Source organism: Canis lupus, chromosome 15, assembly GCF_003254725.2.
Source record: "Canis lupus dingo isolate Sandy chromosome 15, ASM325472v2, whole genome shotgun sequence".
In the NCBI taxonomy this organism is placed as follows: Eukaryota; Metazoa; Chordata; class Mammalia; order Carnivora; family Canidae; genus Canis; species Canis lupus.
The window spans coordinates 9,946,372-9,964,589 of record NC_064257.1 but is presented as its reverse complement, the minus strand read 5'-3'; the positions used below and the strand labels follow the sequence as shown (position 1 = coordinate 9,964,589).

At 56.3% G+C, this 18,218-nt stretch overlaps 1 protein-coding gene across 13 annotated transcripts in view; it reads right to left on the bottom strand.

The window, feature by feature from the left end:
* The window catches only part of TTC39A (tetratricopeptide repeat domain 39A), a 37,292-nt gene that overhangs the window by 2,393 nt on the left and 16,681 nt on the right, over positions 1-18,218 (bottom strand). For 8 of the 13 annotated variants that reach the window (XM_035699083.2, XM_049094541.1, XM_049094537.1 and 5 more), the window contains 14 exons: positions 17,347-17,478; positions 16,357-16,433; positions 16,159-16,226; positions 14,094-14,158; positions 11,997-12,096; positions 10,673-10,738; positions 9,145-9,253; positions 8,693-8,760; positions 8,420-8,479; positions 7,679-7,840; positions 4,859-4,950; positions 2,819-2,939; positions 951-1,110; positions 259-373 (listed from right to left, as the gene is read on the bottom strand). In XM_035699083.2, the coding sequence (XP_035554976.1) occupies positions 259-373; positions 951-1,110; positions 2,819-2,939; positions 4,859-4,950; positions 7,679-7,840; positions 8,420-8,479; positions 8,693-8,760; positions 9,145-9,253; positions 10,673-10,738; positions 11,997-12,096; positions 14,094-14,158; positions 16,159-16,226; positions 16,357-16,433; positions 17,347-17,478 (1,395 nt within the window). Of the gene's footprint in view, positions 1-258; positions 374-950; positions 1,111-2,818; positions 2,940-4,858; positions 4,951-7,678; positions 7,841-8,419; positions 8,480-8,692; positions 8,761-9,144; positions 9,254-10,672; positions 10,739-11,996; positions 12,097-14,093; positions 14,159-16,158; positions 16,227-16,356; positions 16,434-17,346; positions 17,479-18,218 lie in introns of those variants that run through there. The other 5 variants (XM_049094539.1, XM_025420113.3, XR_007402515.1 and 2 more) reach the window with 4 other exon arrangements.

Sequence of the window (18,218 nt, the reverse complement as noted above, 5' to 3'; positions counted from 1 at the left end):
CACCATTCCCCTGAAAGTTCAGTGTTGGACTCCTGTGGTTGGCCGGGCTGGTGGCCCCAGGGAATGGGATCCGATGATCTTGCCCAGTAAGGACCCTGGCGTAGAACAGACACTAGTACAAGTGCAGTGAGGGGGGTGGGCTAGGGTCAAGCACTGGAGCGCTCGTGAGGGAGGAGAACCCAGCCAGTTCTATCCAGGAGACCCGGGCCCAGCAGTAGGCCGGCCACCCGGGCTGGGAGCAGCCACCTAGGCACTTACTTGGAAGAGATGCTCCTGAAATTCTCCTCAGCTTCCTGGACACGGCCCAGGTATTTCAGGCAGAGGCCTTTCAGCAACTTCACCAAGCACTCATCATCCACTGAGTACTCATTCTCTGAGAATAGGGGAGTGAGGGAAGAAGGCAGGCTCGTTTATTTCTGCGACAGTTACTCGCAGAGCCCCTACTCTGCTGGGCCCTGGGGACAGAGTGGTAACTGACCCATAGTCACTGTCCTCAGGAAGTTCATAACTGGGAAGGAAAAACAGATACTGACACAGTGACAATGTAGTGAGATCAGGATTGACGTGGGAGGGATCCCTGGGTGGCGCAGCGGTTTGGCGCCTGCCTTTGGCCCAGGGCGTGATCCTGGAGACCCGGGATCGAATCCCACATCGGGCTCCCGGTGCATGGAGCCTGCTTCTCCCTCTGCCTGTGTCTCTGCCTCTCTCTCTCTCTCTCTGTGACTATCATAAGTAAATAAATAAAAATTAAAAAAAAAAAAAAAAAAAAAAAAAAAGGATTGACGTGGGAGCCCAGGGGCTGTGGGAGCCCAGAAGAGGCCTTAACCCTACCTGGGGGACAAGGGACAATGAGGAGAAATGCCACTGAAACTCAGTCTAGAAAGGCAAAGGACCATTAACCAGGGTAGAGAAGGACATTTTTGGTAGAGGGAACCTGTAACTGTAAAGACCTGTGATGTGACTCAGCCTGGCAGGTTCAAGGGCCCGGGGGTGGTCACCTGGGCCCTTCTCCAGCATCTCTTCAGCCTTGGTGATAATCCCAAGGATCCTGTCCGTGAGTTCCGGCTGCTTCCCGATCACAGCGTAGCCGTTCCAAATGTACATCATTTCCTGAGGGCAAGGGAGGAAGTCAGTCCAAAGGTTTCCTCCCCAGTAGGGTCTCAGTTTCCCCAGTTGTAAAATGTGTAGCTCAGATCAGAGGATCACTAAAGGCCCTTCTGGCTCTTAAGACTGTGTCACCTTGTCTCTCTTCCCCCGAGGCACTGGGCTTGAAGGGCCATCATGAAAATTGCAACACACATCCTGATACCTTTCTTGGCTTTGGCTGCCAGGAATATCAGAATACTAAGTTGGATGTTTATTTATAATTCCATTAGCATTTCCTAAACTATGGAACCAGGTCATAGATGTGAAAGTGATTTGTATACAAAAAGTTCTAAAAACATGTTACAGCTTTGGTTCTTGTTATGTTCTAGGGAGGAAACTTAAGTTTAGAACCAGTATTCCTCTAATGGTATATATGGTCCCAAGGTAGCAAATGTTCCTGCAAAAAAATAGGTGTCTGTGGCTCAAAAGGTTAGGGGAAAAAATCATTTTCAGCTTATTCTTGGAGACTTACTATACATATTATCATATAAGGCTCCAAAAGATCCACAGTATATCAACTTTGTTTAGGCTGGTCTGTCCCAAATATATTTAATCACAGACTGTTTTAGGCATAAAAAGCATTTTGCAGATTATAGTTTGGGAAATTCTCTCCTGAATTTTTGGTATAGTCACTTGTTGCCCTTTCATCCCCCATATGATAATAGTTTTATTGTACGTTTTATTTTTTTTTATTGTACATTTTAAAGTTTCAAAATTGGTTCAGAAATACATAAATTCTATATTAATCAAATTTTTTTATTTATAAATATTTAACATTTTATCAGCTAAGTCTCATACTGCTGTATGAAACAGGCAAGGTATATATTACCCCTGATTTTACATTAAGAGAAGGGGAACCCTATCGAAGGTCATAGTTGGTGAACAGTGGGGCCAGGACCAGAAAAAAACAGTGCCTTTCTACTTTTTTGGCTACCTTAGTATTTGAATAACAGACTTAACAAGCTAGAAACTTCTCTAATTCCTGCTAAAATCATGAGTGGAATTAGCATCATTCAGAATCTGGGCTCTAAAACCATTCTAGGTTTAAAATCTAACAAGTCACTAGCTGTGTGATCCAGAGGAGTTATTTCATCTACTTATATCTTACCTATTTCTTAGATATTTTATCTTCCTGCTTATCTCTTATGCCTTCTTACCCCATCTGTAAAATCGGGATACACCAACATCTACACAGGGTGGTTGTGAGGATCAAATGAAGCAATGGGTATAAAGAACACAGCCCGTGCCCAATAACACTGTTAGCTATTATAGACTTGAACAGAACACGGTCCTGGGCCTTAGGAGAACGTGGTCCAGTGAGGGGGACAGTGTAAACCATTAAAATATGGCAGGACTAAAACAGATGTGTGGGAACATAAACAGCTGAGTGATGCCTTTGCCCGGGCACTTTCACCTCGAAGCATCTGAAGCCTGCCTCCCTGTCTCCCCACCGCCACCGGACCAGTACTTTAATCAAGCAGGGCCTGGCTCAGACTCATTTGTGTGCTTCTGTCACAGTGCTAGGTAAACTGTGAAACCCTTTCCAGAGCCCTGAGGCATGAAGGTCTTTCTCTCCGCAACCACTTCCCCCTGGCCCTCGCAGTATCTCTGGCTTTCAGTAACCCCCACAATCCCAAACAAGCGCAGGGACAGTCTAGACCCTCCTACCCACCAGAGCAGGAATTGGCAAAGAGACTGGTTTGGGAGAGAGGTAGCGTCTGGATTTCCGGATGGCAAACTTCTCTGTGGGTAGAGATTTCCCAGCAATCTTGAGCTTCAGGGCAGGCACTGCTCTGTGAAAGAGATGAGGGGAAGAAAAACCTAGGGAGGCCGGCTCTCCAGCTTGGCTCCTCTCGGGGCCTCAGTTTCCCCAGTTTATATGAGGCACTGTGTTGGACTACAGCATAGCCTGGAGCTCTGGCCTTCCACCGCAGGCCCTGCCTCCAGACGTGACCACTTCTAAGGCTGGGTAAGAGGCCTCCTCCACACCCACTGGCAGAGGTGAGAATGTCAGCAAACGTCGCAGGCCTGCTTTGCTAGTTGTCTTGCTTCCAAGACAAGCCTCATTTCCAGAAGGCTCAGCAGAAGTCTGACCCCAGTTTCATATGGGAGATTAACACCCAGAGGAAGGGAAGGAGCTGCCTAAGACCACACGGCTCAAACCTTTAACTTGCCACGTGAGTTGTGGCCGTCTCAGCTGTTTCCACGGGCAGAGTAAAATGCATGCAGCTAGGCAAGCTCCCACATCTGGAGCCTCACTCACCCAGCTCCATCCCACCCTGAGATCTGCACACACTGGGTGTGGCTGGGACCCTCAGGCCTGAGCCTTCCAGGCCCAGGAAACAGCTGGGTCTGGTTGTGAGGTTCCTTGCCAAACATCTCCCTTGCTTATTCACCGGAACCTCTCTGGACGCCAGTTTTCTCATCTCTGAATTGGATCTGATGATATGAATGGGGGCAGGATTTGTCACCCCAAAATATGCCTCTTTGGCATAAGGATTATTTTAAGCTGATTAAGAAACAGCAGATATAGAAAAAGCTCTGAAAACCTAATAGAAGCTGAGCTTTCCTAAGACAATTATAAGAGACCTCCCATTTATCAGGGTGTCTCCTCTGTGTCTGGAAGAAGATGAGAAGCCCCAGAAACTCTTTTCAAAGGAAAAGGCTGAGACTTAAATCCGCAGAAGCACCTTACCCTCCTTTACCTGCTTTGCCTGAAAACCTCCCGTAACAGGCTCCCCCACCCCAAATATTTTTTATCTTTAGGGATGGTATTTAAGGTGATGGCCTGGGCCATTTCAGTTGCTCAGTTTTCCTGAGTCTCTCCCATGTATACAGGAAGTACACATGTTACTAAACTCTGGTTTATTTTTCTCCTGTTAATCTTTTATTAGGGGTTGGGGAGTGTCTCAGCCAGTCTCTAGCCAAGAAACTAAAAATGTAAAGGGAAAATTATCCTTCCTCCCCCCAGAGACTTAGCCTCCAGGCTTTCTGGAAGAACTGAGATGAAGTAGAGGTGCTTGGTAAATGAGACACACTAGGATGTGACAGCACTAGTGGGAAGCGCAGGGTTCCCAGCTGGGCACAGCCCTCCTGACCAGAAGGCCCAAGGCTCCCCGTGAGCCTGCTGAGGCTGAGCCCTGCCCAGACCCTTCGCCAGAAGGCAAACGGCAGTACAGATAAGAATGAAAACAGCGGTGCCATTTCGTGGCTCCAGGCCCTACACCAGGCTCTTGCAGGTTCTATTTGATTCACAAAACAACCCTGCAAGGCATAGGTGGTTATTCCCATTTCATAGCTGCTGAAATTGCTCACAGAGACACAACTAAGAAATGGCAGAGGCTAGATGTGATCTTGTGGGACTCCATTTGGTTCCCTACAGTGCTTCTCCCGGCTGGTGGGAACTCAGCAGGAGGGACCTCTCTGCACCTCAGTGTCCACATCTATCCCACTGACCAGAAGAAAGGCTCAGTGGGAAGGATGCTGACAAACCACTTTCATGGGGCGGAGGGGCTCTGAACAGCCTGAACGGGCTGGAACAAGCAGCAGGAGGTGGGGTGATGCTAGGGCATGAGGCTGTGGGGCCATCCTGGGGGAGAGTCCCGCAGCTCAGAGCCCGGGGAGTTAAGAAGCCCACCACCTCCCTCCCCGCCCAAAGCTCAGGGTGGCCGTGGGTGGCTGTGGGCAGACGTGGCTGCGGCCTAGGACCCACCTGAACAACTCCACTTCATCATCCCCGAACGGCTTGTAATCCTCCTTTCCAAACATGCTGAGGTAGGCGGCCTTCATGTAGATGTAGGTGGCCTGTGCACGGCAGAGCAACAGCACAATGACAACATGTAAGCCGCCCACCCTCCGGACCTCTCGAGGCCAGCCCCACAGCCGAGCCCCAGGGCAGAGACTGAAGCAGCGGGGCTCCCGGAGGACTTGAGCTGGGAGCCTGCCCACGAGGGGCTCGGGTCGAGGCTCCCCACCTACAGGGCGTGCTCAGCCAGGGGGCGCGGGAGGACCGGGCAGTAAGGGCTTCTGGGACGCACCCCCTTCAGACTAGACCCAATGGGAAGATTCAGAGAGCTGAGGAAGAACTTTCCAGACAAGAAACAGGCTGAGCAAAGCCGGAGGCACCAACGTGGGTCTAAGAAGGTGACAAGCGGGCAGCATAAAGTACTGACGGCCTGAGAGAGCAGAGGCCAGAAGAGCGGCAGGGCCCTGGGGTGACCCCTCCCCACAAGCCGGGTCGCGGCCAGGGCCAGAAGGACATATGCGTCGCCTGCTTGCAGGAGCAGAGCTGCAGGGGGCCCGGGGTTTGGGGGCTTCAGGGGCCTGGCCCCCGGACCACGGGCAGCGGAGGAGGCGGCGCTCCTCGGACACCTGTCCCCCAGGCACATCACCCCCCTTCCCCCGCGGATGCCGACATGCCATCTGCACGCGGGGCAGCCCTCCCCCCCCACCCCCCCCCTCGTGCTGGCTGCTGGTCTCCTTCGCCCTCTCCCGCTCCGCTCCTGCCGCGCTCCTGCCCAGCCAGCCACTTCCGCACCATCCTGGGCTTTTTTGAACAGAGGACGGGGAAGGAGCTGCAGAGCCCGCGCTGAGCGCGGCGCCAACGTGCACTCACACCCCCGGGGGCCCTGAGACGGTGACCAGAGCCAAACCCAAGCGTCGGATGCAAGCTGGGGAGCTGCCCAGGGGCCACCCTGATCTCATGTCAGCTCATGTCAGCTCGTGTCTGGAATCCTCGCAGCCTTCACGTTTAGCAACCCAGAGGCCCTGGAGGCGCCGTAGGCCCCGCCTGTCTCCGCGCCACCTGGGCGTCCTGTCGCCCATCACTGCTCCGGGCTGCACTGGCCTCTCAGCTGTTCCCCAAATCCGTGGGATGCGTGGCTTCTGTCCCCCCAACTGCAGCCTCAGCGTCCTGGGCCTGGAAGGCTCTGCGCTGAGGCAGTGCCCGGTGGCCAAGTGCTACAGGGGCGGATTGAAGGAGGCCCCAGGAGTTGGGGGATACCCCCCACTTCACAGGAAGCACTTCTGAAGAGGTGATGGGGGGGTGACCACCTCCAAGTCACAGTGAGTGGAGCCAGAATGTAGTCACAGGCAGACCTCCTGACACCTGCGAGGCCTGGCCCTGCCCCAGCAGCTGTGAGCTACCCTGTCCTCCCTTCCCAGCTGCCGCTCCAGCTCCCAACCAGGTCCCCTGAGGCCGTGGGCCCCTCTGGGGGTGGGAGGTGAAGAGGGATGAACTCCGGCGCGGGGCTGCCTCTGAGGGAGCACCTTCCACAGCAGGGTGGTCTCAGGCCAAGAGGAGCCTCCTCAGTGGGGCTTATGGGACGAGGGACAAGCAAAGGCCTCTGCCTCTGAGTCACAAGGAAGGGTCTTCAGATCCAGGGTCTGTCACCGACAGCTGCGTGGCCCAGGAAAGCTACATACCCTCTCTTGGCCTCCCTCTTCGGGCGTGGAGGGGAGGCAAGTGCTGGGCCCACAGTAGCCTGCCCCAACCCAAAGAACTCCCCTGCAGCTTGGGCCCCAGGAAGGGTTCTGAAAAGGTGGGGGAGGGGCGAGAAATTGGGACTCAGAGACACCCAGACACTCGCTGTGCACACCGGCCAATACCGCCCTGGACACCCCTGCCAATCTCTCCAATCCTGAGTAGTCTTGGTTCAAATTCTGGGCTATCTCACCACGAAAATGGCCGTTACTCCTCTCACCACTCACCACGAGGTGGGAAGTTTTCACGTACTTTGGGCATCTGCTTTGCTCCACTTTGCCTTCATGGCTTCTCTTTAATGGCTCCCCCACCAACCAACACTTTTTCTGGGAACATCACCTCATTTTTTCCCGGAGAACCACCTCTCTCCTACGCTTGATCCCTGAGGAGTTTTCCTGCCCCTGGTTCCAAGCACTGACATGGGATCTATGCCAGACCAGGCAGCCTCGACTGTGTGACTGTGGCTGAAGCCAAAAGGAAGATGTGAGTCCATGGCCATGTCTGTCACAAGGAGAAAACCTGCCTGCACTGCACAGAGCAGAACACGCCATGATGACACCATTTGAAATTCCTGGATCCAGCCTATCTGAAATCGGTGGGGCCTAGAATTTTTCAGTTCTGTGAACCTTTTGTGTTTTCAACCTGCATAGTCCAGTACCGTGGCCACTACCCCTGTGTGACTTTTTAAATTTAAATCTGAACTAATTAGAATTAAAATTGAAAGTACTGTTTCCAGTTGGACTGGCGCACCGCAGGGCTCCTCACACCCCTGTAGCTGGTGGCCGCCTTCACCAGAACAATGCTCTATGGTCGGCGCTCACCTGGGCACCTGGGCATGTTTCTGTTCCCTGGGATGAAAAACCCTGACTAATACCCTGTAGTTTTAAACTTTGCCCGCTCCTCACGGTCTGTGGTTCCCACCAACCCCAAGTCCTATTAGAACTTAGGGTTTCCTTTCAATTTCAGCTTGAGTCACCTGCTCTCAGTTGGGGGTGTGGCCCTGGGTCTGGGGCTCATGGCCAGGTGGCCCAGCACTAGGTGTCAGCCCACCTTGGACCAGGAGTTCTCCTTGCTGAGCAGGTCCGCGTAGAAGTAGGCCATCTTCCACTGGCCCTTGTAGGTGAAGCACCACATCAGCTCCCAGTAGCACATGTGGTGGAACTGCTTCCAGTGCTGCTGGGCCTCGCAGCACTCCTCGAACCGCCGGATGGCCTGCGGGCACCTGCCAGTCAGCCCCCAGCGCCACCCCCACCCCGCGAGGCACGGAGGGAGGGGGGCAAGGGGACGGGGTCCTGGCTCCTGTCCCACCCGCCGCATGCCACTCCTAGGCCCTGCGCCCAGCCCCTGCCCCTCGGTGGGATGCTAGTCTTTGAGCACAAAATGAAAGGGCGGGAGAGGCTGGCGTCAGAGCGACCGGCGTCTGCCTCAGCGCCACCTCCAGAGCCCCAGGAGCTCCCGGGCATCTGTCCTGCCGCCGCGGCCCCGGAACCCCAGCCCACAGGCCCCCCGGGGACGCCGCCGCGCTCTGAACCTCCGGTGGCCCCCGAGCCCAGCAAGGCGCCAACCTCACCGGCGGGCCCCGCCGCTGCGCCCACGGTGCCCGTCCCTGGGCGTCCGCAGCTCGCACTCCCGCGGGGCCTCCACCTGCCTGCCGGCGCGCCCGCCGCAAGCGCCACCTCCTCCCTCCTCCCAGCACACGGTCTCCTTCAGAACGGCTCCCACCTCCCCGAATGTGCCCGCCGGCCCGTCCACTCGGTGGTCCGGGAGGCCCGGGGGCCCCGCACCACTCACTGTGTCAACATTGCCTTTAATGGCTTCAATCCGCCCTGCGAAGAACAGGAAGATGGCGCCCTGCGGAGACACGCGGGCAGGCGGCGGGGCTGGGCTCCGGGGGCGGGGCTAAGGGCGGGTCTGCGCGCTGGGCAGGGGGCGGGGATCCAGGGGGCGGGGCTAGGGGCGGGGATCCAGGGGCGGGGGCGGGGCTAGGGGCGGGGCTGCGCGCTGGGCAGGGGGCGGAGCGGAGCTCCAGGGGCGGGGCTCGGGCGGGGCTCGGGCGGGGCTCACCTTAGGGTACCGCTTCAGGTAGGGCTGCAAGAGCTTCTCCGCTTCTTCCACGTTCACGTGGCCGGTGCCTGAGGGAGGCGAGGCCACGACACACGTCCCACCACTGGCTCCCGTCACCACCCTGGCCGGGGCTCCTCATTTCCTCTCCGTGAAACGGGAGGATGATTCTTCTACGCCCGGGGCCGGGGGGGGGGGGGGGGGGGGGGGTTAGGTGGGAGGGTGCGGACGAGGCCCGCCGGTGTGGGGGCTCAATAACCAAGGCCCACACCTGCCGGGGTGGGGCCCAGACCCCCGGGGCCGCCTGCAGGGTCCTCGCTCCCCTACAGGGCGGGCACGGCCGCCCCCACGTCACCCATGAGGAAACTGAGGCAGGCGGCCGGCACCCGGTGAGGCCGGGCCGAGGAGGGGCAGGCGTGCGGGTGGCCGGGTGGCCGCTCCCCTGGGCCTCCTACCGAGCACGAAGGTGAGGAAAGTGTGGTAGCAGAGCAGCAGCAGGACGCAGAGCACGGCGCGGAAGCTGTGCCCCGACGCGCCCTCCTCCAGCTGCAGCAGCCCGTAGTCCTGGGGGGAGAGGCGCACAGGCTGAGGGGGCGCAGGGGACCCTGCCGCGCGCCCCCATGATGGGGGACGGGGGGACGGAGGCCCGGGGTAGTCCTGGGTCTGGGGGGCAGAAGCAGATAACCCTAACCAGACTTACCTGGGAAGGCTTCCTGGAGGAGAAGGATCCAGAGCCTGGCTCTGGAGAGGCCCCATGCTCCCTGTATCCCTGCCCACGCTCCCTGCCCCAGTCTGTCCTCTGGGGCATTGTCCTTCCTTTTAATGGACAAATCTGACCTACGTCACCCCTGCCTCGAACCCTCCACAGCTTCCTTCGCTTTCAGGACAAAGATGAAGCCAGCGGATTCGCCCACTCGGGCCTTGCCACCGCGGCTCGGCGCCAGGCAGGCCACCCTGTCCCTGTCATCCTCCTGAAATCCTTCTCAGGACTCAAGGGCCTTCTCAAGAAAAAACTAATTAGGGCCTTCAGAGCCTCTAGCCGGTGTTTCCCTGGACCTGGACCAAGACTGTGCGGGGCGGAGGTGGGGGGAGGGGGGCTTTCATGCTCGGCCCTCGGCTGCCTGGGACCCAGGGGAGGCCCCGGTCCTGCACTGGAGCCCCTTCACCACCACGGCCTAGCCACCTCTGCCCACGGGAAAACGGCCTTGCAGGCCGCCCTGCCTGCTTTCTCGAGCTGATGGCTAGGATTATGTTCTTATCCTGCCAATTAACATGGGTGTTCTAGGTGTTTTCTTTAGATAAACTTAAGTAAAAAATAGGCACCGTTTTGGGGAAAAGTAATACATAAATAATAACAGAGGTCCGCAGACATAGCAAAAATCAGGAAAAGGCCAGAGGAAGTTTAAGCTTGAGAAACACTGATCAGTCTAAAAAAGTTAGTAAGGCCCTTGTTTCACCCAAAAAAGGTCCAGAGGAGGAGATGAGGCTGGACTGACCCAGGACTCCTGACCCCCAGGCCACTGTTCCCTCCAGCACAGGGGCTGCCTCCCCTGGGGAGCTCTCCCTGACTTGCTACCTAGTACTCAGGGTCCTGCCTTTGGCAAAGCCTCTGGATGCTTGAGTCCTCTGGCTTCTGCCCTCAAGGCCTGATGCTTCTCTTAGGCAACTCCCAGGCAAGAAAATGGTCCCCAGGGAAAGAACCTGCCCAAGGTCTCCTAAAGGGAGGAGGACCAGGTTCCTGACACGTGTGAGGCTCAGAGAACAGGACTCCAGGCTGCTGCTCGAAGCGACCCTTCACAGCCACCCTTACCCTAAGGGCCTCTTCACCCTATGTGGGGGGCTGGGCGGGGATCGATGGCCCGTTTGATTGGAGAGAAGACTGAGTCAGGGAGGCCTGGGCCTTGAGCAGAGCCGCACACTGACACAGGCTCGGCAGCCCCCCATCCCTGAGCCAGTCAGGAGTCCCAGAAGGCAGGTGGTTACCTTGTTCCCTGAAAACCCCACGAACTCCAGCAGCCGCAGAATCCTGGTAGGAAGCATGGACAGCGTCTGCAGGAACAGAGGCAGCAGGGCACGTGGAGGGGTGAGAACTGTCCCTTCCACTCCCCAAACCCCCAGAGTCCCAGGGTAATGCTGGGGGGCAGGACCTATCTCCAGAAAGCCCACAAGGAGGCCTGAGGTTTCCCACAGAGCCAACTTCCCCCAACAGAGAAGCATCTCAGTGTGACGACCAGGAGCAAACTGTATCTAAATCCTAATCTCACTTGTCTGCTGGGTCACGCTGGGCAAGCTACATAGCCTCTCTTTGCCTCAGTTTCCTCATCTGGGAGTAATACTAGCCCCTACCTCCTAGGGGTACTGTGAGGATAGATCAAATCAATACATGTACAGCACATAATAGGTCTGCACACAACAGCTATTGTTGTCACACTGGACCCTTGCTCTGTCATCACACTTGATCCTTAGAACAGTCCTGCAAAGAAAGATTACTGCCCCCTTTGACAGATGAAAAAAGTCGGGCAGAGATAAGTGACAGGACATGTCACTTATTATGAGAGGGGGAGCCAGTTCTGAAACCCAGACAGCCAGGCTCTGACGCTAAAGCACCTGATGACACTTCTGCACTCTGTACCTCTCAGCATTCGGGCCCAGGTCACTGTTCCCATTTTACATACAAGGAAACTGGAACCCAGAATGGGGCATGGACGTGGTTCCAAAGCTCTCAGACAGGCTTTGCCCAGAGAGAAGACTCGGATAGGGCTCTGGGCACCCAGGGCCAGGAGCCTAAATTGTTGATGAGCCACTCCTCCTCCCAGGAATAGGCCTCAGAGCCTCCCCACCTAGCTCACACTCTTCCTTCTGCCTTGAATGCCCTTCCCTGCCTACAGATCCTCCAAGATCCAGCTCAAACATTTCCCACTCCATGAAACCTTCCCCACCTCCCCCAGGAAGGGGTCCTGGCTTTCCATTTCTGTGGGCTGCCCACTGCTTCCAGGCCCTTCCCTCTCCCTGCCACTGGTCACTATTTAACCAACCACCAGTTCTCCAGGGTAGAGAAGGCCCTGATTTATCGTGTTTGTCTTTTTCTGGTCCTATAAATAACACCCCCATGGTACATTTCAAGCTCTCAACTTGACTTGGGAAGAAATGCACAGAGGGACTGTGAAGCCAGTACCCCCCTGCCCCGCAGCCCAGCTCTGAGCATCCTAGGCTGGCAGCCTGTCTGCTTTACTGCTGGGTCCCCGGGCAGCGTGGGGCCCAGCACCACAGGCCAGCAGAGCTCGCACGTTGAGGGATGCCCACTCACCAGGTTGAAGGCTCCCACACCGAGCTTCACGCCTCCTTCGAAGTGTCTGTGGTTCTCTCCCTTGCAGTACTGTGAGGACTGGACAAGATTGTCCAGCTCCCTGTGCAGAGAGGTAGAGTCTTGTTGCAGCCCCAGAGCAGGGGGGCTGGGTCTCATTCCAGCTGGGGCTGAGCTTGCCCCCCACGCCTAGCTGGTCTCAGAAACCCCTAGACTGATAACAGTTCTGGCAATCCAGAGAGCGGATACCCGAGGACTTCTTAGTCCCGTCCACATAACAACCTACTCCTGAATGTCAGCCTTATGAGCCCCAGCACACCTGCCCTGCCCAATGTCTAGGCATTTGCACATGCTCTGCATTCTCTCTAGAACAGTTTCTTTGGCACTACTGACATTTTAGGCTGGATAAATTCTTCATTCAGGTGGAAGTGGGGGGCTGTCTGCATACTGTGGGATGCTTAGGAGCATCTCTGGCCTCCACCCACTAGATGCCAGGAGCAACCTCTCCCAAGGTTGTCACTACCCAATATCTCCCAATATTGCCAAATGTCCCAATGAAAAGCCACTGGGCAAACTCCAACACCCTGTCTTTCAAGAAGTCTACCTGGGGCCTCTTGGTTGAAATCCAACCCTCAAAAAAAAAAAAAAAAAAAAAAAAAAGAAAGAAAAAAGAAATCCAACTCTCTTTTTTCCTGGTCATCAGTTGCACAGAATCTGTATTCCAGCCCACCTGGGGCAGAACAGAGGCTTTAAAGATGTGCCTGCCTCCTTCCTGGGGCCATGGGCATCTTGAGGGCTTTCAGTCAGCAAATGCAGACAGGCCTCTCTGTGCCAGGCCTGGAAAGGAGCTTGGGCTCCCATGCTGCTGCCCTCACAGCTCTCCCACTCTAGGGGACAGACCCCCATCAAGTCACTGGGAGGGTAAGAGAGGCCTCAAAGGAGAAGACTCCTGGGGCCTGACCTAGTCTGGGGTTCAGGGAAGATCTCCCTGAGAAGCTGACATTTGAGCTGAGACTCTAGGGATGAGGAGGGTTGGCCTGGCATAGAGAGTGTTCCTGGCAGAGGCACAGCATGTCCCAAAGCAGCATTGAGCTTGGCCTTTTTGAAGAACTGGAAGCAAGACCCAACTGGCTGAGGCAGAGCGGGGTGGAAGATACTGTGAGGAGGGCAGGAGGAGCTCCCAGAATGACTCAGCAATGACCTGGGACTAAGAGCAAGAGGAGCAGTGGGAACTGGTAGGGGGTGACCTGACAAGGTTTGTGCTCCGGCAGCTGGAGGGGGCTGGAGGGGACTGCAGGGGACAGCACGAGGCCAGCACAGACCCACAGGTAATGTGGTGTCCACGGGCCGCGTGCTGGTTCTGCCCCAGCAGTGCCCTGACTCGAACTCACAATATCTCTGGAGGGAAACAGGCACATCAGATGCGGAAAATAAGATGATACATAGTATCAAGTCAATTCAAGTCAACTTTTAACAGAAAATGAGTTTTAATGCCAAACTTGAAGGAAGACACTGGCTTTCAAAGCTTTTGTGATTATTGGAATTGCAGATAAGGACTGTGGTGCCATGTTAAGCAGAAGTGTTCAGACTGAGTCTTATTTCCTTCATCCAAAAACAAGGCCTTTGGCTGGCCCAGTGCTGAGATGGCGGGGAAATGGCGTGGCCCTCGGAGGGTGTAAGCATGTGTGGATGCCATCCCTGTGCGCTGGCCCTTCCCCCAGGGAGCATGTTGTGGGGGATGTGGCATTGGATTGGGCCTTACCAGATGCATGGGGGTCTGCCGCTGTGCCTGCCTCCTAGCCCCCACCACACCAAGCTGACTATGCAGAATGTGCCTTCTTTTCCCCTGTTTGGGGCCCGGCATAGACTCTAGGGAACCAAATGAACAGATAAACCCAGAAAACCAGGGGAGTAATATCCTGGAAAACTGAGGACCTGAAGGTACAGAATCTGCCTGAGGCCGCATGGCATTCTCGGCTTCCAGCCTCCAGTAAGGCTCTCAACCCTCCACAAAGTAGCCTGGGGTGGGGGAGGGCGGGGGGCGGGGCACAGGATGCTAGGTGCTGCGACCCCAGGCCCCCCCGAGCCAGGCCCACTCACTTGTAGGTCTGGTAGCTGTTTCGAACTTTGATGCCACCCTTGATGAAGCTCACCATGTTCTCGTCCTGCGGGAGGGAGAGATGCTAAGAGACAGGCCTGGGTGGGGAGCCACAGGCTGGAGAGGGATCATACAAGGCTCCCGGCCTGGCCTGCCCCACCTTGGGCCCAGCTCTAGAAGGAGTCCTGGGTGGGGATGGAGTCAGGGGTTAGACAAACCAGGCCTCCCTAACCCTTGGGACTCGAGATAAGGGTTTCCGTGCCAAATGAGACTTCCAAAATGCCCAGGCCTCGATCCCAGCTTCACAGGTACCTATGCTAAGTCCTTGTAGAAGGGCCTGGAGGAGGTGCTCCCCTAGGTGAAGTAACTGTGCGAAAGCAAGAGGGATGCTCCTGTTTTGGAACTTTTGTGTTTTTTTACAACAAGCAGCTATTTATCACATTTGTAATTTAAAGCACCAATTTCGGGCACCTGGGTGGCTCTGTCGATATCTGCCTTCAGCTCAAGTCCTGATCCCAGAGTCCTGGGATGGAGCGCCACAGCAGGCTCCCTGCTCAGTGGGCATGGAACTACATAGCCCACCTAGGGTTCCATTCCTGGGGCTCTACCCAAGAGAAACGGATGAACACGGGGTGCGGAATCCCCCTCAAGAATGTTCACAGCAAAAAAAAAAAAAAAAAAAATGTTCACAGCACCAGTGTCTATAGCAGCCAACCAGAAACAACCCAAATGCCCTTCTGCAGGAGGATGGATGAATGAACTGCTATATTCATGGAAGGGAATATTATACAACCACATAAGGTTGGGTAAAGAAAGCAAGCCCCACACAGCTCGAGGCTTAAGAAGCTTGAAGCCAACTGACACATAACAATATGCTGCTCAGACGGGACGAGGAAGCTGAGAAAACTATTTTTTAAAAAATAGGGTGATGAGACAACTGGGTGGCTCAGCAGTTGAGTGTCTGCCTTTAGCTCAAGGCATGATCCCGGATTCCCAAGTTCAAGTCCCACATCAGGCTCCCTGCATGCAGCCTGCTTCTCTGTCTGACTGTGTCTCTGCCTCTCTCTCTCTGTCTCTCATGAATAAAGAAATAAAATCTTAAAAAAAAAAAAAAAAAAGGGTGAGGGATGATAGAACTGTAGGCAGTGGGTTCCCCACGAAGGGAGGCAGGGGACAGGGTGGGGAGGAGCCCGGAGGGCCAGGAGACTTGCTAACAATGCTCTGTTCTCTGGTTAGGTGGGGGTACTTGTGGGCGCTGTTCACTATGCGTGCTAGACACGCAGATACATAAAAGGCCACTCACAGTGCAGTTATTAAGAGTGATCCTAATGAGAATTGGGAGTAATCCAATTCTAATTACCCGAGGTACAAAAAGATAAGAACGACAGCTAACAAAAATAAATAGTACCCCAATAATAACATTCAATATGCATATTTACATGATGACTGTATATTATAAGCCAGGCTTGCAGGTGAAACCACGAGGTGATGGTTCCTGGAATTACCACTGTGTGGTGAGGAGCACAGATTCCAAATTGACCTGCGTTCAAATCCCAGCTCTGCCAGCCGCTGATCAGATGACCCTGTGAAAGTGGCTTCTCCTCTCTAATCCTCCCCTTTGCAGGCCTGTGAGGTGAAGCTTTAATAATCTATGTAAATTTATGTAAAACACAAACATGCAAAGTGTGTGAGGTACGTAAAACCACTTAGCCAAATGTACACACGAGGCCTGGGAGGTCGCAGACGCGCATTTGATCCATTCAAACTTGCTTGTTGAATGAATCAAGCGTAGAGCAGGCTTCGTGCTAATGCCTGTCACCCCGCATGCCCTTGGGAGGAAAACGGCGGTCATGCGGGGATGCGCATCCTACTAGCAGACCGGGCATGCGTGGCACACGTGCCCAGCGTGGAGGGGGTAAAGCCCGTCACTGCTGCCACTGAGCTGGGCCAGGGCGGGGAGCGCTGGGGCCACTGAGCCTCAGTCCTCCCTGAACCACAGGGAGCCCTCTGGCTTGGAGATGGGGCCTGATGCGCAATCCCAGCTGCATCCTGGGAGAGGGGTCCTACCTGCAGGAAGGTCAGAGCTGCTCTCTGCAGCAGGCACTCTGCATAGCACACCTCAGCGTGGATTTCCTCTGCAAGGAGAAAACCAGAGCCTCCTGGGACGCTTGGGCAGGCAGCATGGACCAAATCCTCCCCACCCCACTTCCCAGACGGCAAAGGGAATCAGAATCAGTGGGGTTGAGGGGCCATCAGAGGCCGCACCTTCCGTGAACTGGTCCATAGTGGGGCGGTGCACCAGGTTGCTGAAGGAATCTGTTACAGAGGACTTCTTCCGGTGCCTGAAGAGGAAAGAGGGGGCCTCCAGTCATTGGGTGAGTGTGAGCCAGGAGCCCGGGGTGTGGGTGGGGGAGCGGGTGGGGGTGAGGGTGGGGGGGCGGGTCAGGGTGCAGGTGGGGGTGGGGGTGTGAGAGTGGGTTAGGGTGCAGTGGTGGAGCAGGTTGGGGTGTGGGTGGGGGAGCAGGTCGGGGTGGGGGTGCAGGAGCAAGTGGGGGAGTGGGTCGGGGTATGGGTGGGAATGGGGGTGGGGCAGCGGGTGGGGATGCGAGTGGGGGTGCAGGCTCAGGCGCATCTCCCACCCTTCCCATGGGGCTCCACATGCACGGACCTGGCAAGCACCCCGGGTCAGGGTGGAGCCCCGCCCCACCTTCCCCTGCCCCAGCCAGTGTCCCCTGAGGACCCGCTGCAGCAACGCCTCCTCCAGAAAACCTGTCCTGCTCCTCCGGCAAGACCCCCGCCACCCCCGCAGCCCCGGGGGGCTGGCCTAAGCCCTGGGCCCACCTGCACCCGAACCCCGAGGGCGCACCCATTCATCGCCTCATCTGTGCAGGCGTGCGAGCAGCTTATGTGAGCGGACACCAGTCGGGTGCTGGGCCGCGACCCAGGCTTCCTGCAGCCCCGCGCAGGCCCTGCCCTTACACCCACTTCATATACGAAGAGCGGAGAGTGCAGGGAGACACTTGCCCGAGATCAGAGCATCGTGTGACAGGGCCAGCGCCCGCCGCCACAGAATTAGGCCTGGTCCCTGGAAGTGGCTGAGAGCCTGGCTCAGACAGGGCCCCCGGGGCAGAGCTGACAGGGACAGGTCCTCGCAGCCATCTTTAACATCTTTAACTGGTATTTCAGGCACTGGGATAGGCCGAGGTCACAAGAGGAGGGGCCTTACCCCCTTCACCCCTGCCCAGCGGCCCTGACCTCTGACACAGCGTCTGCGCCTCCTTCATCATGTTGCCAGCCAGCAGGATGTCCTGAGGGTCAAAAGTCATCATGGCCTGCATCTCCAGGATGGTGGCATACGTCAGTGAGTGGTACATGCTCTCCTTGGTTCTGCCGGAGAGAAGGGACGTGAGAGCACCCCCAGTGCCACAGAGGCAGCACCCCCGTAACCTCTCGAGGGGACGGGAAAGGGTCCCCCTCCCAAGCTCTGACCCTTCCACTGCTGCTCCAAAGGCCTCGGACCCCAGCTCTGCTCCTTCCTGCTGAGTGGCACCAAGTGACTTTCCAACTCTGGGCCTCACTCTCTCATCCACTCTGCAGGGATGGCAGCAAGGCTGTCATGAGGCCCCTAGAAGGGCCTTAGCAGGATGTTGGCCTGAGGGGTGCCGCTAGCCCCCTGGGACCGCCTCCTGCCCCACCTCCCGGGGAAGAGCCCAAATCCATCTGTCCTCAAGCTCCCCTTCCCCACCCTGTCCCCGGCCTTGCCCCACCTCCTTCGGTGGCCTCACTGGCCGCACCCCCCCTCCCCCCCTCTCCCCATCCCACCCTCTGCCTAGGCTACAGTCCTGTATGCCCCCCTCCTATATGCTCCCAGGGGGTTTCACACCCCCTGGGGGAGTGCCTGGGCCCAAGGCTCCACACAGCACAGGTCCCACCCACCTCTCCAGCCCCGCCTGCTTGTCACTTCTGCTTCTGCCCTGACACCTGATCCAGGTCAAGACGGTACCTCTTGTCACACTGAGACACATGCTCTCAAGAAACTCCCATACTTTCCCTCCCCTTGGCCTTTGCCCATGCTGTTCCCCCAACTTGAAATGCCCTTGCCCTGCTCCCACAGCCCCAACATATCT